General features: G+C 36.8%; 1 protein-coding gene across 3 annotated transcripts in view; it reads right to left on the bottom strand.

Moving 5' to 3' along the window:
- Nucleotides 1-4,316: 4,316 nt before the first annotated feature.
- The window catches only part of TAF2 (TATA-box binding protein associated factor 2), a 61,379-nt gene continuing 38,470 nt past the window's right edge, over nucleotides 4,317-27,225 (bottom strand). For 2 of the 3 annotated variants that reach the window (XM_077782284.1, XM_077782283.1), the window contains exons 21-25: nucleotides 23,911-23,980; nucleotides 22,317-22,426; nucleotides 19,860-20,089; nucleotides 16,597-16,702; nucleotides 4,317-5,944 (exon numbers count right to left, since the gene is read on the bottom strand). In XM_077782284.1, the coding sequence (XP_077638410.1) occupies nucleotides 5,679-5,944; nucleotides 16,597-16,702; nucleotides 19,860-20,089; nucleotides 22,317-22,426; nucleotides 23,911-23,980 (782 nt within the window). In that variant the 3' untranslated portion in view covers nucleotides 4,317-5,678. Of the gene's footprint in view, nucleotides 5,945-16,596; nucleotides 16,703-17,115; nucleotides 17,269-19,859; nucleotides 20,090-22,316; nucleotides 22,427-23,910; nucleotides 23,981-27,225 lie in introns of all 3 variants that reach the window. The other variant, XM_077782289.1, reaches the window with a different exon arrangement.

The raw sequence follows: 27,225 nt of genomic DNA, 5'->3' as shown, positions 1-27,225 counted from the left end.
CCTCCCTGAGCAAACAGACCATCCCAGGCCCTTCTCTTCCTCTCTATCTCAAGTTTTTCACTGTACAGAAAAACTAGGAATTAAGTGACTAAAACTAGCAAGACTAGCATTGTGAAAAACTTCCATGACCTCTGTATCAGTGTGAAAACTGTAGTCAAATAGTTTCAAAACTTCTAGAAAAGGTTCTTCCCCTATATGCTTTAATTCAGCTCCTGAATGGGGAATGAGCTACAAAACATGTAAGTTTCAAAAGAGATGTTTTTCCTCCAAAAATATGGTTTTGAAAAGGGGAAGAATCAATCATGTCTTGCAATATGCTTTCATTTTTACCCCACTTTCCAACTCTGCCTTTTTTTAGCGAATTTTTAAATTTAGAGATTTAAGCAGTTACATACACTTCACAGTGTATATTTACAAAATATAGGAATATTTAGAAAATGAAAAGTGCATTTTCAGAATGAATTGCTTCCAATTAACTCTTGTGAAATCAAATTCTGTGGATAAAATTTTTTACAATAACATTAATATTAACATTAATATTAACATTAACATTAATATCAAGAACAAAAGTAATTAATAAAATTCTATTTGACCTGAAATGACTTTTGGAGTAATTTCTGAAGTCAGTTTCTTTTCCACTCTATCATTGAGACCAATTTTTTTTAATATAGCCAATCAAAAAAAGTAACTGCCAGTCACGTAAGCTCATCTCACTCCAACCTTCCAAAATGTCCAAAATGAATCTGATTCAAAACAATCACTCAACCAATTCACAACAAAATTAAGACTCCCAAAGAGGCACAGATGTGAAAACTTGAATTCTCCCTATTGTATAATTTTCTCAGAGCAAAGTCCCAAGAAGCAGAGGAGCCAAATGAACTGGCTCCTTCTGCCAAAGAGGGTTTTGTTCCTGCTCACGCCTCCCTCCCTCCCTCTTCCCACTCCACCCTTGACTTCTCAAGCCAGGCATGATCCTTGCTGCCTACTCAGCCTCTGCCCGAAAGTTTCACTAACAGTGCAAGAATAACCCCAGTTTTATTCATGGATTAGAGAGTTGCATCAGGCCACAGAAGAGTCCAGTTAGCAAAATTCCTACATGTGACTGTGGGGTCAGGAGCTGTGGGGGGGGAAAAGAGCTTCTTGCTGCAGGAGGGACAAGCTGTTAAACCAGCCCAAACCATACCCACTTAGATTCACTTTCATTCAGAGATTAAGGAAATCCAGCTCAATATGCTCTCATTTGTTCTGTCACTTTATAGTGGTTACCACAACCTAAGCACCATTCTAACGGAAGGATTTTTCAGTAAAAGGCAAAGCCTTTCAAATGAAATATTGACTCTTCTACATCTACAAAGATTGTTAACATTGTAGATTTATCAGGACAAAAATAATAGTAAAAGAAAGCCTTAGAAATGTGTTTAGAATATCTGTATTTGTGGCATCAGGTTAACCATGGAATAATGTAGATTTTAAATATTATCTGCTGTGACTTAATTCATATGCAAACACTCATATATTATTGTAATTTAAGATTAAAAATTCAGAAAGTAAACATATATTTTAGAATATATATTTTAATGAATATATAAAAATTGAAACATACAAAAGTATTTAAATCTTACCTGAAACATTTTTACTTACCTTGTGTATTTTAAGGGCTGCTGTTTTAACACCGATGCTCTATTAAAATCTGGGTTCTTAAGTTCTGAGAATAAACTATCATAAAGAACTGAAAATAATGACATGACTCAAAATTTCTTGTATTAAAATTTGAAAAAATTCTATTTCTATGAATATAAAATCAACTAAAACTAAGAAGCTCTTATATTCCCAAAAGCTGAACAGTGTAAGACACTAATTTTCATTGATAGGAGCCCTCGTGTCAGCCAGAGAGCTTTATGGAGAACAGAGATGATTATAGAGATAGGAGCTCACCCAAGGACTCCATGAAGGTGCATCCTGCTGTCCCCTCCCTCCACAGCACTGGGACACTCCTCAAACTCCTGCTTACTTGGACACCTAAAGAGAGAAGCTATGTCCTCATTAGATGCTTCAGCATGCCTACAAATTTAAGAGATGCAGTACTTACTTTGTGGACATTTTATTCTATAATTATACTGAGAAATAAAAAAAAAACAATGAAAAGACTGCATTAGCAATGCACACAGATATTTTAGCATTACATATTTACTCTACATTTACATGTGTTCTAATGCTTATATAGAACAAAATAAAGAAATTAATGTTAAAACCTGATATACTGAAATAAATTCTCCAGACTTTGACTGCTTTGCTTATTTTCAACAACACATTATTTTCTGCTTATATGTGTAACGTGCATTCTTGGAGTATTTGGATAACATCCCACTCAAATAAAATATTTTTTCTTTTGTTTTAAGAAGAATGCACTATAAAGCAGGAGTTTTAACCAGAAATGAGAACCCAGATCAAAAGTAACTGAATAGGTTACACGCAACCTATGAGGTTTGAAGGTGGAGAGAACAGAATCCACCGTCCAATTGAATTGATGTCAGGTTATAACTTTGAAACAGTCATCAGTTTTTCAGCTGAAGAAAAACTCAAGCTAAACCACAATTGGTGAGATCTTTGGAAGGCAAAGACCTCAGTTTCCTAAACCTTCTGCAAGTGCTGGTTAAATCCAGGGAGGCATCACAAGAACTTCACTGACAAAAATGGAATATTAAAGAAACCATGAAAACAACCATAGCAGTGAGATCCCTGCACTGTGGTGGGGTGAAGCATCCCATAAATATCCCCTCCAGACATTTGCCAATCTGCTGCTTAAAAGCCTACATGAAATTAGTTTTCACATCATCACTGTGTGCCTGTTGGAATGCTTTTCATCTTAATATTCAACAAAAATATTTTTTCTTGTGAACAAAGCTAATACCTCCCTTCCCAAAGGAAATATCAAGAACAACTGATAAACATTTTTTCTTGTAGCAGTATTTTAGGTATGTGAAGGGCAATCTCCTCCCTCAGACTTCATTTATTCTAGACCAGGAATACTCAGTATTTTCTTATATGCAATGCTACCTCTTGTTTCCATCTGCCCACTTACTTCTTAAAATATTTTGCCCCAAATCACTGGCACTCAATAGAACAATTACTTTCACATCTAAAATTTAAAAATTCCTGTTAATCCTTAAATGACTTTTACTTTTGCAGTAGTATCAAACTGCTCACCTCTGTGCAAGCAGATGCTTTTTTTTTCACTGCACCATACTAGATGGGGAGAATGGCTTGCTTTCATGCACTTCCTTTTCCCTGGTGTTCAGTATTTGTGAATTTCAGTTTGCTTTTTTTGAATTACCTGTGCAATCTGCCAAATTATTCTGATATCTGAGCATGCTTACCAGTTTCCGAACATAGCCTGTCCATGTTGCACCTCCTGCAGACCTCAAACTTTGTATTCCATCAAATACACTAATGGATATTCTGAACCAGGAACATGATGTAACCTCAGAAATTGCATTAGAAAGTTTTTTCAGATTCTTCCCCTCCCTCCCCTACCTTCCAATTTTCTGTTGGCAGAATCTTCACCATATTGTCTCAGCATGTATTTAATAGTTCACTTAGTCATACAGCAAAACCTCTGATGGCAGAATTTCTGTGCTACAGCTCTGCCTCAGTTCTGTGCTTGTATCACTGAACAATATGTTTTCCCTCAGCCTAAGAGTGTAAATCCACATCTCTGAAAGTAGAAACTACACCAGTCTAAATTATCCATGACCTCATTTTTAAAACATAAATGCATCTGCCTTCAATCTTCCAAACAATGCCAGCTTTCATTGCTTATTAGCCAAGGTCTCCCACAAACACCCCTGGCACTGTTACATCACTGCTTAGCCAAGGGAAAAACACCTCAGAATATTTCCATTGAGCTGTGACTCTGTCTCACAAGAAGTGTAGAGCTGAGCTGCACACATGCTAAGTACCCAAAACATGCTCAGTACCTCATCCAGCCCATGCTTAGGTGTTCCCCTTGCACCTTTAGCTCACCTAAGCTCCAAGAGCTTGCAGTTATTGCTAAAAGGAAACCCAGGTGGGCTCCCCCTGACACGGCAAAGCAGCGATCAGGAGAGGCTGCAGGGCTGCCCAGGGCCACTGTGTCTGAATCCAGCCCAAACGGGCTCCACCTGCAATGATTAGCACAACTATCTGTGCAGCATTAAAAGGATATGGTGCTTGAATAACAAAGTAAGTACATGCATATTGCAAAATACCTGGCCTATCATCTTTCTAGTCTACAGATAACTTTTTATTCCAAGAACTACAGGATTCACCAGCAGGTATAGAATATAAAAGTATTTATTAACTTCCATGAAACAGAATACGGCTTTAAAAACGTCTTATTGGGTCCCTCTTGAACTTTCTCTCTTTGCTCTAAGAAGGAGAATCAGTCTCTCATGAAAATTTGTGAAAATTGATAAAAAAATATTTAACCCAACTACAACCATCTTATAGAACACTATGTTAACTCTGGGCAACAGAAGCTAACCAGTATATGGAAATAAAACACTGCCTCTACACACATAAAGAAAATAGATAAAAAGTGGCAGAGATTATTTATCTCTATTATTGAAACTTCTTTAAAATTAAGCTTTCAAATAAAGCCCTTCCTAGTTGTAAATAGTACACTGCATAAACCACAGCTAAAGAAATTTAAAAATATCCATAATTTCAAGTCCCAGAGCTAGTTTAATTTACTGATATATTTTTCCTGTGGATTCATGAGCTGATCTTGCTTTGAAACAAACTACCCATCAGGAGGAAGAAAGATGTATTTTTCAATATTTTAATTTTTAAACTTTTCAGAATTTTTAAAATTTTAGCAAACATCTTTCAAAAGCATATTCCAATATAAGCTTGAAGAAAAAAATCCTACCTCTGTCAAAATAATTCGCAAACTTTATTGGATTTTTAAAAGCCTGATTACAGGACAAAACATGCATTATGCATTTTGCTAAAATTCCAAAAACAATTGCAGAATTTAATCATATTAAAAGGCTCATATCCATAATAAATACCACCAGCTTAAAAGCAGCCTGGAATTTTTCAAGAGTTTTAGTATCTGAAAAATGCACATGTTCTACATACTGTTGTTCTTTTAGAAGTCTGACATTATGTTGCAATGGTTAAAGCAAGAAAACAGGTCAACTGAAGACTGAAGAAAATCCCTGTCTTTTGAGGCGATCTACACTTAGTTATACAATACTGCTCTGGAAACACTCTGTCACCAAAGGCTTGGCAATTGGCATCTGCTTAAAACATACTCTGCCTCTAACATTCTTCAAAGGATTAAACCATAATTGATTCTGGCTATACACATGGTAAGCGTGATGTGCAGGGGGTTGCCAGTGGACATGGGGCCCTTACATAAAGGGCTGTTTTCTTTGTTTAAAATGGAAAAAAGACTGGGAGGTGTGGAGAACAGTGAAATACAAAATGAGTCAGAATAATAAACCATATTTTTTGAATCATATTTCAATAACCACGCATGCAAAAAGAAGATTTCAAAGGTGGCAGAGCTGCTTAATTGCTAAGACAATTCATATATTCTTAGTTCCATAAAAAAAGATAGAAGCTACAGTTATGTACATCCTTCTAACCACTCCAGGAGAACTGCAAGTTGAACTCCAGAGAAGTCACTGGTATCAGTCTGAAAGGGACGGGGAACGGATTGATCGTGCACTGGCTGGACTGTTAGAGAAAACAAAGGGATCCTTTTCCTTTTCTTTAGTATCATGTTTATGTTTGTGTTTATGCTTATGCTTGTGTTTCTTCTTCTTTTTCTTGTGCTCATGGTGGTGATGGTGATGGTGATCGCTGTGTTTTGAGGAGTTTGATTCTTTGCTAAACACAGAGAGTGGAGCTGCTGAGACAGGGTGCATATTTATCTCTCCTGAAGACTGTTCCTTACCTGAAAGAATGGATATGGTGGGATTAGAAAATGTTCAACTTGCATTGTTTCCAAACATAAGAAATTCTGAAATATTAGATAAAACTTACATTATCATTTAAACATAAAACCGTGGAATCTGTTACAATGCTTGTACCATTTAGCTTTAGAGAAAGCTCTGAACATGCCATTAAAGTTCTCACACTACTGAAAATTTTTAGAGATGATCCTTCCTTCCTCAACAGCATAAAAGTATCCCAGACAATTAGGAACTGTAAGGAGCCCTAAGAAACTTTTAAGTCATATTAGCTTCCTGAAATTAATTTTTAAATAGAGTAGGAAGGCCACTGTACCTGAACAATGCAAATATAACTGCTTGTGAAAATGCTGATATTAAGAGGAAGATTGGCATAACAAAGTGCATTTTTGGGATGTGAACTCTTTCTGGTTGGGGGAAAACTTCATGCAAGAACATACAAACCTTTTGATAGTGGAAAACTCAACCGATTTTTCTAAAAATTGCCTCTTACAACCGATTTAGCCTATTTGAAAGATTATACAAGGATTTTTTTCTTAAACAAAACCAAATACCAATAAAGACAATTATACCATCTTTCTCAGTATGTATTTCACAAGTAGACTATAACTAGTTATATACTGAGCAAGCCTGGTATCTGAACCTGAAGAAGGAGACATGATCCATGACATCTCAATTCAGGAATGACTTTCTCATTCTCTCTTTGGCTAATTTAATATTTCATTATTTCAGACAGACTGCAATAGCTTCAATAGTAGAGATTAAAGGCCATTATTCTAAGGATACCTTTGTTGAAGAGTGGAAAAACTTGGAAGGTTGGAACATGCAGATTTCTTTAGGCAGAAATTGAATCAAATCACTCACATTGCAAGGATGCTTTAACAACTACATAAATGTAGAAAAGCACCAGCAGATTTTTGAAGGCAACTAATCCTTTAAGTATTACTTAAAATCTATTTTCTTCATTGCTACTTTAAATACGGGGGTTTTTCCCATCCAGTTTTTGGTAAAAATATCCCAATTAATTAACAAGAAATGATTTTATTTGATGTTATTATGCAATTATCTTTTTCTGTATATTTGAAAACACATTTATTTCCCAGTACGTATTTTTGTTTGGCTGGTTGTGTAACTCTACAGGCAAGAATGATTTGCCCATGGTAATGACTCCTGGAAGCCTAAAGAGACAGCTCCCTGTGCTATGACAAGCAAGTATTGAGAACAATTTCCATGCAGTCTTTCTAGCGTCATCTGAAAGACTGAGAACTGATTCAATCATGCATATATATAGGAAAAATTCTAGATTTTCCTATAGATATGCATACATATATGTACAGCTGTTCTGGGTTTTGTTTGTTTATAAATATGTATGGAAAAAACAAATTCTACATCTATATGAAGTGTTTAGAAGTCAGAATAGAAACAGAAAAAAATTTTAGTGAGGATAATCAATAACTTGCTATGGGACATAGTGGCATTTCTGCTGCTCGAAGTCTTAAGCAGCAAAATTATGTCTTTCCAGAAATATGTTCGGTCTTAACCACAAGACTGGAATATGGTGCAATATAATATTCTGTCGAGGTTATGAAAGAGGCTGGTCTGCAGTACAATAGTTTTCTATGATCTTGAAATATGTATCTGTAAACTTGAACTATATATCTCTAATAAAAAACTATTTTAGAAGGCTTTAATTTTTATTTAATCAGAACTAAGCAGCAGTAAGCTCATGTTACCAATGCAAAAATTTATTATTAGAACTCACAACTTTACTTTATGTATCTTATGGCAGGTAGAGGAGATGCACACCAATTCCAACTTCTACTTGCTGACTTCAATGCGTACCTACTACCATTTTTTTATACTGTTGTCTGGAGCCATTCTCAACAATGAAGACAGCGTGCAAGTATACTGCATTTGATGCAAAAAGTTACAAGACTACTTTACTATGTAACTATTTCCAGTTATAATTTTTAAAGGTGTTCCTCCTGTATCTAAACGTATCCCCATAATCTGAGCTTCTTCCTCTAAAGCATACACTGTTTAGACAACTTTATTTAGCAGCTGCAAGGATACAAAACCAGCCATTAAACAGATGACACAATGGTGAAAAAATGAGTATATCTGGCTCAGGCCATTAGAAAAGGAAAGGGTGGAGGCTGTATCTCAGAAAACCAAGGCAGGCAGTATTTGGTGCTATTAAAATAGGCTGCAGTAGTTACAGGTGAACTCTGGCAGTGACACAAGCAGAGCTCCTAGAAACACAGAAAGATCTTGGCAAAAAGCCTGAAGACCACTGGTTGGTTGTATAGAAAATGTACAAAAGATGACTTAAAGTACAGAAGACATTCTCATGTGTTCTCAAACTACAGGCACATGATACATTAAAATACATGTGCCAAACTCAAGACAACTTCAAATAGAAAAAAAACCCACACAACATGGGACAAACTCTTAAAAGTTCTCAGCTCCATTAATTCCAAATTGTGGAGTTATTTTTATATGGAAACTAAAACTTTAAGTCTAGACTCTACATTTGTAACAACCTCAAACCAAAGCTGAGCCTCTGAACTTAAAAAATTGTAACCAGAACTGCTATAAAAACACTGTTTAAAGTCTGCAGGGATGATGTAGCAGTAGTGTCAAGTGAAGATGGAGGATGCAACCAAACAGACTCAGGACTCTGTTACATGACCTGCCACTTGGGCTAATTTCCTGCAGTTTACTGAACTACCAGCTCTGCTAAGGCAGCAGTCTGTGTTATCACCTCATTTCTTATTTCAGTTGTGTTATTTGTAGCGGTGTGTGTTTTTCTAGGATTTTACAATGTTTTGTTTTAAGGATTAGGTGTTTAATGTTGGGTAGTTTCAGTTCGTATGTTCCTTGTATCCCCTATTCCTTCCCCTCACAATGGTTTCTCCCAGGTTTCTTCTAAGTTTTCCTGACACCTGACTGTCCCTCAAAGTGACAATCTCCCTGTTCCTCCCCTTGTACCCTTAATTGGTTCTGTCAGTCCAAGCTGTGCTGCCCACCTCCCTGTCTGTCATCATAGCCATCCCCATTTGGTTCTCCAAAGTTCCCTGTCTATTGCCCCTTCCCTAGTATCTCATTGGACTGGTAAATCCTGGATTGCCCTCACTGGATTATCCCAGTTGTGTTCTCCTCCCCTAATATCTCCACATTGGATGTGAGTTGTTTCCACCCCTTCATACCCTCCCCTCTTTATAATGTGCTGCCACCCTCATTCCTGTGCCTACTTGTCCCTGACCCCTCCTGGGTAATAAATTACCTTGGAATTTGCACAAGTGGCCCCTCTCCATGCTTGGGAGCTGTGCTACCCACACCACAGCCAGGCACAGGGAGCTGCCAGCCCCTGTGGGCACTGCCACCCCAGGGGACTCAGAAAAGACCTGGGGGCAGCCACTCCTGTTGTGCTCTCCGGCCACAGGGAGCGTGCTAGCCGGGAGACTCCACACTGTGGCTGCAACCAGGCAGCGACATTATTTTAAAAAATCTGTTTGTTAAAGCACTTAAACACCATTGATTGGGGTAAGTGAGGGAGCAAATACAACAGTAGTTAAAACCAACAGGACCAAAGGGGTAGTGGTGACCACTTAGAGAGGCAGTAAGATCTTCAGGAAAGGGAGAAACAGGATCCAACTGCAACTCAAGAGCTACTGACACTTAAGGAGACAGTCAACATTGGTAATATGGAAAAGACATCACTAAGAAATGAAAGCATGCCATTACAAAAATCTGCTTCTACTGAACCAGCAACAGGAGTACATACACAATTTCTTCATAGAGTCACAATAGTCTCTTGGGTTTTTAAACACAAAAATAAAAGCTATCCAGAAAATTTCTTCCTACTGTTGAAGAGTGCTTTGAAATCAAGAATCAAATATACTGATCCTGGATGATGGCTCCAAAAGATTGATCATAAACTACCAAGCTCAACTGTGTGCCAAAATGGACAGACCTATAAAAGCTCTATAAAAAATGTTACAGATTTCCATGCATAAATTTCAGTGTTGAACCTACTAAACTTTTTCCTTCTTCCTTTTAATTAGTATCTACTTAAAGCCTATGCCAGGAACATGGCAAGTGTAGTTAAGGAAAGCAAGGCTAAATAGAAATTGCTTCACAGGGCAGTATAATCATCCTTTTATCAATGGGGGAAGCAGGACTGATGCACAGAGCACTCCCTCTTCCTGCAGGGAACCTACTTCTCCCTGGCACAGAGAGCAGGGCTGAAACCCGGGTTTCACAAAACACAGAAACACACAATAAATGGAGGGCCAGCCCAGGAGCTGCTTCTGAAGTGGTCAGTAGCATTCCTTGGAAGAAAATGCACATAGCATGTGTCTATCCACATGGATCTCCTACTGTTTAGGATGTGGAGATTCCAATGTAATTGTTGGGTTTGTGGTGTTCCAGCTAGCTGGGTAGGTGCTTTAAATTAGGCAGAATTATGATCCCATGGGAGAAAGATCACAATATTTGTGTACCATTTGTGCCAGGGACAAATACAAATCCTGTAGATGTCATGAGAGAGAATAAAATATGAAAACATAGATCTTGTAAATTAAAGGGATTTAGGTCCTGATAAGCTTTAAAGTAACATTTGCTGTCACAATAGAAATTGCTGTCAGATAATTCTAACACCCTGTTCAATTAAGCTTTAGTGCTCATTGCTGCATTAACATTGAACTGTATGGGTAGAGTGTTTCGCCTATTTTTCTCCTATTTTGTTTTTGAACTTTTACCATATGAAAACCTGTAACTTGAGACTTTAACATGCCAACAGGCTGTTGTAAGACCTTTCATATGGTCGCTCCTATGTTTCTGATTTTGTGTGAAGAAAGTGGGATGCCACTAACTTCCAGCCTGTTTCTTTGCAAGGCCAATGGATGTAAAACACTGGCTGATACAGGATTTTTACAAATTGACACTTGTTTGAAAATACCCCATTTTCACCCTAATTTACTGAAGCATCAGAGAGGGAGAAGACAAATTCACAAATCTCAGCAAGTCTGAAGCCTGTGGGTCCTGAGGACAGGCTGGTGCTGCAGCACCTGAGATGGACAGGCTCTGGGAAGAGGGGATGTCCATACAAGTGCACAAGCACTTCACGTGTCTCTCCCAGAACCCAGAGAAAGCTCACTAATGAGAAAGGTAATGCTCTCTCTTCGCAGAGCAGTTGACCTGCATCTCTGGCTAGCATTTTCCCTAAAGAGAAAAAATTCAGAAAATGGAAAATACCATAAAAACAGTTTCAAAATTACCCTGTTTTTCCTTAGTTCTTATTTTCTTTTTAGTGTTACTCTGGAAACATCCAAGACACACTATTTTTTAATTTAATGCTGTGTTTATGCATCTGTTGAACCACCAACAACGTACATAGAAAAAGTTACCAAGCATAAATGATTTCAGGTTTCCAGAATGCAATGTCCTATAATTACTCTAAAGAACCAGAATTTTCAAATTATACATCTCTGAAAAAGGTTATCAATTTTCTCTCTAGGAGAGTGCTCTTTAAGGTTCATGGGACAAAAATTAAAGTTCAAGGGTGAAAAACAAAGGTCTAGTTAAAAAAAATAAAACCAGCCAAAGGTTTTCTGAAGATATGTTAAGCAAATCAGTTAATTTAGAGCCAACATAAACATTTTAACTAGTTCCAATTTACAGATTCATTTGACTTCAATTTTTTAGTGGGAACCAGACAGACCATTTCTTATACCTACACCAAAGGTAAAACTAAAGTATTGTATAGACAAGTTGCTGTTTTAACTAAAATACATTTTTTACTGGTAAGAAGTTTGATTTCCTCATCTGACTTTCATTTAACAAATATATTGCCTTATACTTACACTAAAATATCTTAACTGTGATGTTATTTTTACTACATTTATTTTAATATTCTAGAACATTCTAGTGAAATCCCTGTTTGTGAAAGAAAGAACATCTAAATCAGGAAGCCAATTCAGAATACTTTGTATACCTCTATCAGTCTCAGGTAGTTAACTTGAAAACTTGCTAGCCTTATTCATCCTCTAGATTTGAGAGTTATTTGTTTTCTCAGAGATAGTCACAGCTACAGTATTATGTTTTTTTTAATTAAATAATGGAGTTGACACACTGCTGCCACACACTGATGCAATTCTCATTTCTGTTGTCTCTATCTGTCTCTATTAAAGCTGCTTTCTTTACTTTAGAGTAAAGCACTGGAAAACACCATTCCTTGTGAAGTGTACAATCAACCACATACTATTTCAGTGAGGCACATTTATCTACAAATCTCAAAGCCTATGAACTATCATTTTGGAAACAGTTATATCTTGAGTAATAAAGTGTAACAGATACTGAACTAGTATTTTATGTTATTAAAAGGCATTCTAACAGAACAGTTTTAACAACTTTTACCTCCTTAGAAAGTAAAGCAAAAAGCCATCATTGTCAGTGGTGTCCTCCAATTCAAGAAGTGCTCATTTATATATCTGTCTGTGTGCTGATGTTTTCACAGCACTTTTTGGCAGAGAGCCACTAAAGGCTGGATTTTGAGGTACTGGTGCACTTACAGCTAACTGCAGAGGACTGGGCTTCTCATGCAGTTTGGACTGAATTCCTATTTACTCCTGCATCCAAACTCCAGATGCAGTGATTTGCACCCCAGGCTTGGATCTGCTGCTGTAAATGTACTCTTTAAATATAATAACTACAGTAGTTTACCTCTACACTTTACTGCAGCATATACAGTATGTCCAGTTTCAAAATGTTTCAGGAAAAAAAGTAAATCCAGAAAAACCATAATTTCCTGAAAGTGCAGTGACTGTGATAAACAAGACCACAATCTGATCAACATTATGACTGTGGTCTAGACCTCCAAAATTTCATCTACAGAGTAAACAGAGCAACCACAAAGTCAGCAGGGGCAATTTCCAATTTGACTATGCTGGAAAACTGCAAAAGCATTAACAGAATGGCCAAGGAATCTGTCTGATCTGAATCTGAACGCTCAGGATATCCTCAAAGCCCACTGCCTCTGAATGTCACCAGAAAAAAAACTGCCAGTGCACAAAGACAACATCACTGTATTTTATTTTTCTTTCCTTTGCAGAAATAGAGAGATAATTGGATGCTGCTTTTTATCAACTTTCAAGCCATCAAAACTATTTGAAAAAAGTTCAATTAAGTGTTCATCAGTGATGAGATATGACATGAAACTTCACTGGCAGATAATCCAGCCTACAGCCAGGCATTTATTTTGGAAGCAGAAAAGACCAGGCCAATCAATAACCACTGACAGATACAGCAAAACCTTTTAAAGGTTACTTTTGACATACTGTACTTTCAGATGAGTGAAATATTAAAGAAGTGTACCTTTATCTGATTTCACTGAAGTCAACAAAGCAAGAAAAATCACCTTACAGCCTGAGAGATCAAATCTGTTGTTTACACAAAGTCTCATCTTGAAAGTCTTTTATCATAAGATTTAAGTGAAGAGAGTGTTCCAAATATTCTCGATAATTAATAGCAAATAAAATATGTTCTCACATTAGAAATGTAACCTTGCACAGCCCTGGAGGTTCAAAAGAGGCTACCAAGTTTCCAGCACTAAGGGCAGATGAGTAACCATCACAACAGCATTCTTTAGACAATTCACAACTAATGTTTTGTATTAATAATTTCTTGATAAAATGATCAGATTTCCCTACAACTGACAGAGTCCACAGTTTTACTATCATAGTGAGAATGCTTTAATAGCATTTAAACCATTTATTTTCTGCATGAACTGGGACAGACGCTGTAATTATAACACTGAAACCTGTAATCCAGCACAAGTTGTATTAGAAAACTTGTTTTATTGTTTCAGCCTTAGGCTTTCACATCCATGGGTAGAACCATGCAAAAACATTCTCACCCTCATGTCCCCTTCCCCCTGCCCCCCTCCCCAAACTTTTAAAGGAAAATAATATTTTCCTGGTGTTAGGACGGTTACATCAGCTTGACCAAATCTAAATCATCATTTGGGGTGGTCTGGGAAATGGAAAAAAAAACCCAACCCAACAATCCAGAAAAAAAAACACAGATCCGACAGGACCCAACATGAACTTCCTCCTGGCAGCTGCTTTTCACATGCTGTGTTCAGCTGATGAACTAACACTTCATGTGACACACGGGGACAGAGCCCACAGCTGGGGGAGGAAAACTGTGGGTGGACCAAGAGCTCACTCCTTCCAATTAGGAGTCAGAACTGAGGCAGATTTAGTAACAAGACACTGAGACCATTTTAGAACCTCCTGTCAATCTATTTCACAATAATCACTCCATGAAATGCACTCATCCTCCATCATTATTGCAAAACCTCACAGGCCCTGGTATTCCTTTGTAAAACAGAACACTCTTCCTATGTGTGAACAATTTTATTTATGCATGCTTTTGTTTTTCCCCATCTGTTTCTTCTCAGCAGTATACCATTTCCTAAAGATTGAACTATCTTCATTTACTCCGTCTGTAATTCATACATTTCTGCTTCTAAGAAAAATGACATGAATAAGAAACAGGTGAAATTTTAGAAGCAAAAAAATATGTGAAGTGGAACTGTTTCTAATAGCACAAACCAAAAAAAAAAAAAAAAAAAAAAGAATAAAATAATCTGAAGTGTTTAAAAATAATGCTTTTCAAAGGCTTACTATTTAAAATGAATTCTGGTGCAAAACCTGGCATTTGTCTCATTTATTACCTATGAAAGAAAATGTATTACAGTGTGCTGAATGTCTAAACAACAGGGGTGAGAAGGTCATTCAGGACACAAGTGAGACTTGAAGTAGCTTGTGTCTGCTGTGGGTCTCTAAAAGCACCAGTTAAGTGGCCATTGCTCCACTCTTGGTCAGACTTCACCCTTCCTGACCTCCAGCACAAACTTAATCCGCAACAGTCCCGGAGCACAGAGCTGGCGCACAGAGGGTCCCCATGGTCCTATTTGTGACGTATCTGGCAGAGTTTTGTTTATGACTTTATATTCCATACAGTGTGTAAATCTAGTGATAAATTGTTGCAAAATATCATGTAAGAGTTATAAATATCAATCCTCAGCAGATCAGCTTTGCACCTGCATGCCCTGGATGCGTCATTCTTTGCCGTAACAGAAAATGTAATGGTTGAGAACAAAATTCAAAGCAAATCTGAGAAGTTTAAACTAAAGCTTTGCAGATATAGGCTCCTAAATTCATCAGAATAACCTATATGCAGCCTGTTCCTTTACACTGTTGCAGTAGGTCAAAAAGCTGTGGGTTTTGCTACTCTAGATACCTAATAACAAAGCTGTCCTGGTGGAGTTGCCTGTAGGCACACGTCATTAAATGAAGGCCATCTGGAATCCAGAAACTAGACCTCCCTATATATATGTGTTTTAATGTGACCCTAATTTCTTAGTTGAGAAGTGACAGCCATTAAAGCATTATGTCCAAGGCTCATAATGGAGTATGAGCCTCCAGCTTCTGCACCACTGGCACCAAGCTCAGCAGGATCCTCAGAGCAGCAGCATCCACCAGTCCTCTACAATGGGGCCACTAAACTGCCTGGTCACAGAGAAACCAGATAAGGTCACCTGTCAGCATAGGTCAGGACCTAGGGCAACTCAAGATGGAACCAACATTCCAGATCCTGCTGCTAAGGTCTATTCCTGTTTTACACTAGACAGTCACTGGATTAAAAGAAGAAAAACAAACAAGAGGGCAATTACTCTGAAATCTAAAGCAAAAAACTTCACTTTTACACAATACAGTACTGCAACCTTAAAATGTTGTTCTGAATCTGTATGGAAGATTCCTCAAAATGCTTGGTACATTGTCACATGACCTCAGCTTTGCTCCACTGGCACTTTCTAGAACTGAGCTGCAGACATGTTAAAACATTTTGGGGAAATGAGACAAACTGCTGAATTTCTTGGCTAGTGACAGAAAAAAAAAGAAGGTAGAAGTTCAACCTCTTTTAAAGTTTCTAAGAAACTTTAAAACAAGTGGAAATTCCACCATCTTTTTTTCTTAGAAACACTATGTCTTGAGAAAAAAATTGTCAAGTATTGTATAAAAAAAGATACTAAGAGAAATAGTAAAAGAAAGGAAGTGCTTGAAATGAAACAATTTTACTCACAGATGCAATTTTTTCAACTTTGGAAAATCCTTCTAAATACATTTGAGGCTTGTATATTTTTTAACTGCTAATGTTAAGTTATAAATCATTAGTATTTGAGAGGTTTTTTTATCCGAGGAGTCTTGCTATTTTTAAAAAATTATGCATTTTTAAATGACACCTATGGCAAGAAACATTTTACTTAATTGCTTATGGGATTCTACTTAAAACTTTGTGCTCTTTTATTCATTCCTTAGCTTTTCACTTTCATCAGAATGATTTGTCTTACTTAGATATGTGTGAAAATACACATGTATATACTTACCTATGCATCTACTTAAACCCAAAGAAATGTTTTTATGCATCCTTTCTGAAGTTCCTGGAGTTCCAGAAACATTTAACACTTACCAACACTGTATGTATGGAAATAAACAGTAGCAAAAAACACCTCACAGCTGAAGTAGTTAAAAAAATACAATCACCTTGCCTATAAAGTTACTCATACCTGGTGTGGATGGTCTCTCCAGCATATTCAAATGATGGTAAATGAAGGCTTGGCTGTCATGAACTGTGTCCATATCAATTTCCTCTTCCTCTTGAGAGTTGGAGAACTAAGATATCAGGAAAGAAAATAAGCAGATGCTAATAATTCATAAAAGCATTACTAAACACATTTTAAAATATTTTAGTTTTGAGGTAAACTGGGGGTGAGAGGGAAAGGAAGTGATATCTACCACTGCAAAGGAATAAAAATTCAATAAAATTAAAAAGGGTTGGTGTCTTTCCTTCTTTCTAATTTACTGTGAAGCTGTGTGAACAAGAGCATTATCTGTCAACTTTAGCTCTTGCCAGCCAATAAAGAATCTGATAGGAAATATTTTTGCCAAAGTAAGCATAACAACTGCTGTACATATATTCACAGCATGCCTTTTGTTTCAACACAGCTTCAAGGGAAGCCAGCAGACGCCACTGCTGTCATTCTGAACACCCTACACATTGTGCAAGTTGAATTTCCATTTCTTACTCTGATTTTGAGTTTGACTTTACTGTCTTCATTCTTCTCTAGTATTTGCCCTGGCTCCAATGGAGACCCGAGTGGCATATCAGCCTTCCTCTTCACCCCCTGCTGATGACCAGAAATGCTGGATGCTGTTTCCTTAATAAGATGATCATCCTCCTGAAGCAGCATTAAAAGACCAAAATTAGAAGATAGCAAGATCCGTGTTTCAGAGAAAGCGACCTGATACCTGAAAAATCTTCTGAGTAAAGTGGCTAATTTGAACAAAGTTTTCTCTGTAGCTCTGGCAAGAAGTATTTTCTAAAACCCTATATGGATTTGTGCCAACCACTCCTACAAACATAGTTTCTCTTTTCTGTCCCTGCTCCCTCTGCATATCTAGCATTGGCATCTTTTCTGTCGCTTCTCACAATCATGGTACTGTTGGTGTGCAACAACATTTGCTGCCTCTGAATAGTCTGTCTATAAATCTGTGCTTTGCAGACTCTCCTCAGGACAAATCTCAGTTGAAAAACTGTGATAGCCTCTGATCTACACATGGGATTTAGCTAAATCTTCTTTTAGTTTGTTTTAAAAGCTAACGCTTACTTTACTTAGTACAAATCATAATGAGTACTTATAATTTCTTTTTCTTTATTTTACAACAATATTTATTAAAAAATAAAAAAACTGTTTTGTAAATTTCTGCTTAAGATTATAAAAAGAACAAGGTCAAAGAAATAGAAAAACAGGAGAGTCTCCTAAGTTACACTTACAGTAATGAAAACAGGAGATAGGTGTTTCAACAAGTCTAACAGACAAAATTTAGAAGGGAAAATAAAGCATCCACAGAAGCAAATGTAATTAAAAGCTCACTAAAAACTATAAAAGGCATATATACCATAGACTCTCAAGGGCATATACTGTTCCCCTGAACTGCTCTTCTTCTATCCTACAAAGGGCACTCTAGCCCCACAAACTCTTGCCCTGAAAAATTCAAGTTCTGTTTTATGAAGTGGGTAATTTTTATCATCCTCAGCAGCTTCAGTGGCACCACTCTATCAGTACTGATTTTAACATATTTATGCTCTCAGTGTATGTCACTTTACAGAATCTAGTTAATCTGATAAATTCTATCACCTGTTTACTCTTTTCCCCCCCTCAAATATGCATTTCCCTTTTTTCATCCGTATTACTTTGTCCAAGGCACTGCTATTGTGAAAGATTTCTGCATTAACTTTGTCTGACACAAGAGGCAGTTTTTGTTTTATACTACTGGAAAATCAGTTCCCTGAATTTTGGGGAAGTTACAGTGAAAATGGTAACCTTAAGGTAAGGGGTAGGAGAATGAAGATGAGAAACAGAAGATACAAGGGATGAAGTACAAACTGAGGCTTATACCAGTGCTGTATTTCCACACCAGGACAAGCGAGTACGCTGCTAAATGAAGCAGCCTCTTGCACACACAGTTCTGTCCTGGGATGTCACAAGCATTCTTACAACTATGTGACAAACTGGCTCAGGAAACTGAAATTTTTATGAAATGTCTTTTCATAAAAAGATACTGTTCAACCAGATCTTCCCTGATCCAGCTCACTATTGCAGCAACCACTACTATGCTAGCACAAGGGAGAGGAATGTTTAGAAAAAGAAAAGTTAAGGGGAAATCTTTTGGTAGTCTGGCTGCAAAAAAAGTTTGGGTGTTCACTGAACTGCAGCCTAAAAATCTGCCACAAAATGCCTCCTGCTATTTAATTCTAATGATTAGGTGCAGCAAATTAGGACTTACTACATGATCTGTAAATATGCAGGACAGGTCAAACAATATCTGACTCTACTAGCATTTTCTCCCCCTGCTGGAAAGGGCCTGCAGGGTACTGTTAATTAGTATTCTCAGCATACTTTTTAATAAAAACTATTTAGGCATTAACTATGGGACCGATAAAGTAAAGAGTAAACCATCCTACTCGAAAAGGTGGAAAGAGTGTCAAACATGCTAATCACATGCTGCTTTTGAAATGGTTAAGAAAAAATCACTTATTATTTCCACGTCTGTTAATTTTTTCCCCCCCTCACAATTAAATTTGTCAAAAAAACACCAAAAACTTGGTCTTGCAGCAGTGGCAGTTATTCTTGCAGAAAGAGTTTATAAAAATTTATGTTCTAACTACACAATGGAATATGTGTTAGGACTGAAGCCTCTGAATCCAGAAAGGTACCAAACTGAATGTATGCCATTCTTCAGAAGTTGTTACAAATCCTTCAGAGCACAATACTAAAATGTCAGATTCAAATGTTCAATGCATATGTGTTAAAATTTCAACTTTCAGATCACTTTAAGTTGTTTATAATGAGGAGTATCTATGTATTTTAAGATGCAATAGATTTACTGATAAAAGGGTTTGGTTTGGAAAATTGGATAACTTGCCTATAAGAAACAGTCTCATGAAAAAAGCTTTCATCACAGCATCAAACATTTCTGTGAATCACTTCATATCTCATAAGCAGTAAGTTTCATAAGGAACAGAAATTATGAGATTAGGGAAAAAAAAAACCAACAAACAAGTAAAAGCATGCATATGCAATGCAAAACAGTTAAAAATGTCCAAAAACTCATGGTATATGCCAGCTTTTCAAGTGGACAGAATAAAGAGCAATAAGGTCAGAAGGTAAAGCATGAGAGGCTTGAACACAACACAAAATTAAATCAGCAACCCATGCAAGAACTCGGAGCCAGCTGAATAGGATGGATGGAGATGGTTTGTGCTTACGGTGTTCTGAAATCCTGCTGGCTGTCCATGATTGTTAGAACTGTTCACAGGTTCCTGAGTATTTGCAACTGATTCAGGGATAATTGTTGGATTGAGTACAGCCTTCTTTTCTTTCAGGTTAAGAACAAGTCCAAGCTCTGGCAATGGTAAACAGGAAGGTCTGCTGAGGCCAAAGAGTGTGAAATAGAGGTCCACAGCACCACATCGTAATCTCCAGTCATGTGAAGTTCCTAAATACAAAAGACATTTTTAGTATAGAGATAAAATCTCCTCCTCTCCCACAAATATAACAGTTTAAGTAATCCAGGCACAGCAGAGTATGACATTTTCTGTGCTTAAGATACACTTCCTTCATTATTCCTGTCTCTTATTGGCTCTTGCTTTCTTTTTAAACTTTCCTGATTAAAAGGAAGGCTTTAAGTTTCCTGGGTTGTAAGTTAGATACATTTAGTAGAACAAGACTGGAGAAGTAAATTCTATAGTAACATAATGAAAAATAAAAGAAACATAACAACACCCATATGCCTTTATTTTTCAAGTTGCACTCTTAAGTTTTTCTACTGGACAAGTAAATAGAATACTTTGTTACTACACTGGCTTCCTGTATCAATGGATTTGGTTGCATTTGCCCATGTATTCCACAAAATATAGTAAGAGCTTTAAGCATGACTAAGATCTTTACTCTCTGGAAGTAAAGATAAGAGAAATGCACAAGCATGCTTTTTAACATCATTACTACATCATGTACTTCACTGAATACTCAATACTTTACTTTGTATTCATACTCAAAATATGTATTCTTACTGCACAAAGCAATGCTTTATTTTTAAATTATTTTTCACTACAAGCTGTGTACTGCTTTAATATCTTCATACACAAATGGTCTAAGCACGTTTGGCACCAATCACGACAGAAAGACATTTAACATCTGGTGCAATGCTGCAAATACAGCAGTTCTGGTGTTAACTCAGCCCAGCTCTTGACTGATTGCAAGTTTATTGAACATATTGTTCCCCAGCAGGAACTAAACTATATCTGGTAAACAAGACACAGATGTGCCAACTGCCATATTAATGTGGCCATGCAAGACTTAGCACAAAATAAAATTACAAGATTTATCCCTGTAAATAGTAGTTTTATGGGGCCAAAATAGTATTTGGAGTAAGCCTAGCTTATCCTTACCAGTTACACTTACCCAGTTACAAATGAAAGCAAATTAATATTAATCTGGACATTTCTAACATTAAAATACTCCCCAGAGAATGACACATTCAAAAATGTTAATTTTAGAACAATTTGATATTATCAATTTAATTCAGATTAGCACAGAAAAAAACCAATTACATATATCAATCAGAGTCTGTTCTCCATTACATGTGCTTATGTTAAATAAAAGCAACTCATGATTCTAGAATCATGCACCTTTAAACCTGGCTACTAGCTTGTCACACATCAACAATTTTTTTCAAGGCAACCTGGAATGCCACAGTTATTCCTTACAGAAAATGAACTGAAACATTATGTCATCTTGAGGCATAGAACTTTAGGTACTTAAAGCCCCATGAACCTTAATGAGAATGTATACCCTATTCGTTGCTTGCAAAAAGAGGTAATGCTTGTAACACTGCACACACTCTTCTCCCATGAAAAAGCAAAAACAAATTCTCTGATGGGAACATCAAAATTGTTTATTTTCTGTGTCTGACAGTTGGCAATTCCTATGAAACTGAACTACTAGTAGTCTCCTCACTTCAACCCCTGGAGTGTAGCTGTAAACTTTTAAACACTGAATATAATGACATACAGAGAACAGAAAGCCTGCAATGACCTAAAAAAGCTATATAAATGTTTATATGTAATCTGTGTAGCAATGTGCCAGATGTTAAAGGGCAGTTTGTCAGGACTGGATAAAACTGCTTCAGTAATGAAAAACAGGTCAATGGTAAAGATGCAAGCCCTTCTCTCACTAAGATCTTTCCTAATCTCACAAGGCAAATTGAGTTTTAGGTCTATAATGCACCTCTAAAAATCTCATTTAAATTATCTATATCAATGCTGTCCTCTCATATTCCCTGAGAGTTTAGAAAGAGAGGACAAAAAGAGACCATGTAATGTAAAGCAAACTCTAAGTGTAACAGAGACACCATTATTTCAGGAAACACTTGCTTTGAACAATTTTGAACATTCAAAGTATGATTCTGTGCAGAAGAACATCAAAGCACACTACATCAGTAACCAGAAGAATTAAAAACAAGGTTCGGTAGCCTATGTCATGAAGAGTATTCTGGAAGTACATAGATTATATTCAGCTTCTGAGACTGGATTTTCCATTTCTAACTACTGAAACTAAGAGAGCTCTCTGCATATTCTGAAGCAAGTTTTTAATACTTATTTCACAAAACCTCATAATAAAACTCTAATGCAACAAAAAAACCCAAGCAAATCAAAAAACCTAACCTGAATTCATCAGTTTCCAGAGCTGATCTACCAAAGCTTCATTACATAAGGGGGACTCCATATTCTTGGTGAAAGGTGGATTCTTAGTTAGCATATCCAAAATCTTATGCCTGAAAGAAACACAAAAATAATCTTTATTAAATCCAAAAGAAAACCCCCAAAGATAAGAAGTCCATACAGTTTGCAATATTCTTACAAACTTATTAAACTTACATGATTAGTTCCAATTTTTAAACCAATGTTTTATGCCTCGAGTTCTTCCTTCTGTCCACAAAATGCACAGACACAGATTTACCATCAGCAATATAACTTGGAGATAAAAAGTAAGGTGCAAAGCAGTAGGATGTTTTTAGATGTAACTGTCAAAAGTTGTAGGCTACATTAAGCTCTTCTGTTTAGTCATGATCTTTTTTTGCACTGACTTGGAAGTTTACCAAGAAGATGTAACACTGGCAAATAAACTCCTTGCATACTGATACTGCAAATGTTTATGACTGATACAAAATGGCAGGGCCAAAAAACAGTGACTTGTACATTTTCCTGGAAACAAACACTGCCACCTCTTAAGTTACATTGGTTTTTGAAGATCCTGCAGTTACCATGCTGCTTACAGTATTTACAGACTGAGCTGAAAGTAGATACATTTCTGTTTCTTTAAACTTGGCCTTGAAAACATTTAATGAATTGTTTCATTACTTATTATTTTAACAATTTTTCTCTGAATAGCCAGCTTTCACTTTGCTGTCTTATATATTTGGAACAAGAAGACTCTTGCAGATACTTCTTTTTTTTTAATTTTCTTTTAGAAGAGGCTAACATATTGCACTCAATTCAAAATTTAAACTCCTCTTTAAAAGGATACAAATAAAAGTAAATCTTCTTAAACTGAAGCTAAACCTGTATTTATTTCCATTAACAAGAATGACAGAAATGAAACAGAACAACCTTGCAGTTATGGTATTTGTAAGAAATCACCTATATAGAGAAAGTAAAAGCAGTGTTATTTAACTTTGAAACTCAGTATTTCAATGGTGGTCATAAAAATAAAGTGTTGGGAAAAAACATTTATTATGAACCTTGGTGTTCACAGGTTTTTAACAAACATACTAAAATACCCAACCACTCGTGTGAAAATGAAGTTGAAACAAGAAACACTAGAAATTCCACCATATTTTCACATGATCCTTTCACCCCATCTACAGTCTGACAATTGCTTTACACCCCTTGGTATCCAAATATTGTGTGCACTATGTCTCAGCCTCTGTCTTTTCTAAATATCATGAAGTCTTTTTTGCCATATGCAACATCATATTTATACTCTTTATTTATGATCAGGAAATAATCTCAAACTTCTGCCACGGCAGAACATAAAAGACAAAAGTAACACAATGCAAAATAAGAGCAGAATATACTAATTTTTGAGATGTGAACTGTTGAAACATCTAAACACGTTTCAATTAATGTAAAATAACAAGAAGGAAATACAGTTTGGTGAAGAAGCAGTTAAGGATCTGATCTATTATGGTGATTCCAGGTGAAGAATTTACTTAATAGCCTCAGCATTAGTAAAAAACCTGTCTCTTTATTAACTCACCTTATGTATGGTACAGGATCAGTCTGAACCATAGAGAGTAGCCACTGTAATTCTTCATAGCTCCTATCAACTGCAAAGCAAAATAAAATAAAATGCCTATTAATATATATAAACTGGAAGGATTTTGATGAAGACAATAATGAGTTCCTGAATTAGCACATAAAGAGCATGAATCATTGCAACTAAAGAACTATTGCACTAATTATGGAGCAAATTCAAAGTAAAAAGTATCTTACTCTACATGGATATAGAAACATTTACAGAACTCTTACACCCCTCAATTGTTCAGTAAAAACCAATTTGACTATGTGCATGAGCATTGATAGGGAAAACCAGAGTGAAGGCTCATCTTGATATTGTGTGCTTCCTAAAATGAACACATTCAAATATTCTTTCAAGAATCAGAAGCATAGCATAATCTGTAGAGAATATACAATTCCCATACACAGGAATCTGTGAAAGATTACTATCTTTACAGAGGACTCAAAGAGGACTACTACAGGGCTTACATAAAACAGTAATCATGCTCCTCTCATTAGCCTTCATTAGTTTTTTAAATCATTGTACTTTGCAGCTAAAATGGATTTTGAAACCTATTATCACATGCTTCTAGAAAATTGGTGTTTGACACTGTTGGAAACAAAGTCAGCTTGTAAGTTTAACATGTAACTCACATTACAAAATTCCTTTGATTATTGGAGTAATATTGCAAAATAGGAAACTACACCGGAAATCATCATCACTAATTACACAAAACATGAAAGAATTTTTATTGAGATCTTTCTGTCAGGTGCATAACTGTAAGATTTTTACAGCAGTATTGTCATTTCTTCAAAACAATGAAGACAGTGTATTAATCATTACTGGATGGACAAGTCCACAGACATTTCTACTGCCTTCCATCTTCTGGTCCTAGCAACGTATTTCCTTCTTCGCCTAGCCAATTGTATTTTTAGTTCTAAATACCTCAGTTCAACTTCTCTTCCTTATTTTGGTTTGGTTTAGGTCAACAATTTTAAAATATAATTTCTTTATTCCAACCAATTCTAATACCAGTTATTTTTTTGTTATTTCACTAGAGTAAGTTGCTTTTAACAGAAGAGGCATTTATTTGTAATATAAGAACCAGCACTTCATTCTATTACAAATTTTAAAAATGCTTTGGACAACTAGAATGTAAGACCCCCTTTCTGGGGAAGCAACTACATTAAAATAGTGCTTAGATAATGGCTAGAGAGTCTTTTGCAGGCCACTTGCAAGTCAGCCCTGCTCTTCCCACAGTCTAGCCAAAACAAAACTGGTTACACTGGTGAGGCTCCAGTAAGCCCAGTTCAGAGGCAGAATATATTAGCTCACACAGTGCACTGCTCAGAGTATGGCTTCACACTTCTGGATGATGCCAGAGCAAATCTGTATCCATACAGATCAGAACTACAATCTCAGATTTGCCTTAAAAACCAGAAACCTTTGAAAAACTATGCAGAGAACATACTTTTAAGGGATTAGTTACTTCCTGTGCTCAGCTCAATGCACAGCTGCTCTTCCTGGCTTGGGACAGAAGGCAGCTAGAACACTGCAAACAAACGTTGTTTTGCATGGAACAAAAATAGCATTTTATTACCACACAGCAAATTGCAACACTGCAAACATAAAGTCAGAATCATTAGCAAATTGTAATTATTTTGACTAACAAAAGGGATTTTAGAATGCTTTTTAATTAGAAAATGAAAAGTCTGGGAGATTAATTCTTTAGGCTGATGGTACTGGATAACAAAACCAGGTAACACCACACATTTGTGATTAAAAAAAATGTGTTTTAAACTTATTTCTGCTAGAAATGAAGTAAGTCTTCCCTGTTATTTGCCTTATAGTGTAAACTAAGCCTTCTAGGCTTCCAAAGCTTTGCTACTAATGCATTTAATCTGCTTTTCAAATTTATATAGGAACTGTGAAACAATTTGGACAGAAATGACAAATTAAACCTGACCTCAGGCAGAAGAAATCTTATTAGCCAGAAGAACCATAAACCAGGCCTGGTTTGGAGAACTCTCAAGATCATCTGCTCCAACCTTCCATGGGAAAGGGAGCCTAGATGAGATTATCTAGCATTCTGTCCAACTGCATCTTGAAAACCTCCAGCAATGGGGATTCCACTACATCCCTGGTGAGGCTGTGCCACTGATTGATTATTTTCACTGTAAAAAAAATTTTCTTTTATCAAGATGAAATGTCTCTTGGTGGAACTTATTAATCCTTCTCCTTTCCACGTGGAGGAAAGAGACACTCCATTCACTTTGCAGCTGCGCTCTAAGTACTGGAATATTGCGATGAAGCCCCCCTAAGCCTTCTCTTATCCTGGGAGAAAAGAGCTAACTCTGCCACTCCTCTCACATAGAGCAGCTCTTGCACCCCTCTGATAATCTTCATGGCCCCTTTTTGGACCCTCTGCAGTCTGCTCACAACTTTCTTGAATTGTGAGGGCTGCAACTATACACACTGCTTGAAGTGCAGACTGACTACAAAGTAGGTGGGATGATCACATCTCAGTCTCTGTTAGTATGGTTCCTGCAGATGCAGCCCAAGATCTGATCTGCTGCAGTCACACACTGCTGACTTGTGGTCAGCTTCTCTTCCACCAAGACCCCCAGGTCCCTTTCAGTGATTCTGCTCCCCAAGCACAGATCCTAGCCTGTTCTGGGCTCTTGGGTTATGTTGTCCCAGGTGCAGGACCTTGCACTTGATAAACTTCATCCAGTTCTTGCTCTCCTGCTCTCCCAGCCTGCCCAGGTCTCTCTGTGAGATGTCTCTCTCTTCTGAATGCCACCAGCATTCTCATGAATAAACCTGGTGAGGCTGCTTTCAATGCTGTTCTCTACATAATTTCTGAAGATGTTTCCTGGGAGACCCATTTGTGCCAGACTGCCAGCCTTAGTAAAAACCACTGATCACCCCCCTCTGAGTGTGGCCCATGACCTGAATTCTTATCCACCGCACTGACCACCCATCCTATCTGTAGCTTGTCAGTTTGCCTACATGAAGGCTGTGGGAAAAGCAACATGTCTGGATTTTCATACTTCTGGTAGATATAAACATGTGCTTGCTTTCTGAAACAAAAATCCCCTTACAAGTTTTTTTTTTTAAATTACAAGCAGTGTTGTCGCAGTTTTCAATTGCAGGAGAGCATCTTTGACACTGAACATTCACATTCTTCAAATTTGATAATGGTTATTTATTAAGAATAGTTTGTTGTTTTCTCTTCCAAGTATGCAACTGCCTTGTTCTATACAAGTAACTATTAATAGTAATACTGCTCTC

This window comes from Lonchura striata, chromosome 1 (genome assembly GCF_046129695.1).
Source record: "Lonchura striata isolate bLonStr1 chromosome 1, bLonStr1.mat, whole genome shotgun sequence".
Lineage (NCBI taxonomy): Eukaryota > Metazoa > Chordata > Aves > Passeriformes > Estrildidae > Lonchura > Lonchura striata.
The sequence above is the reverse complement of the archived record's forward strand: the minus strand, read 5'-3'. Positions and strand labels throughout refer to the sequence as shown.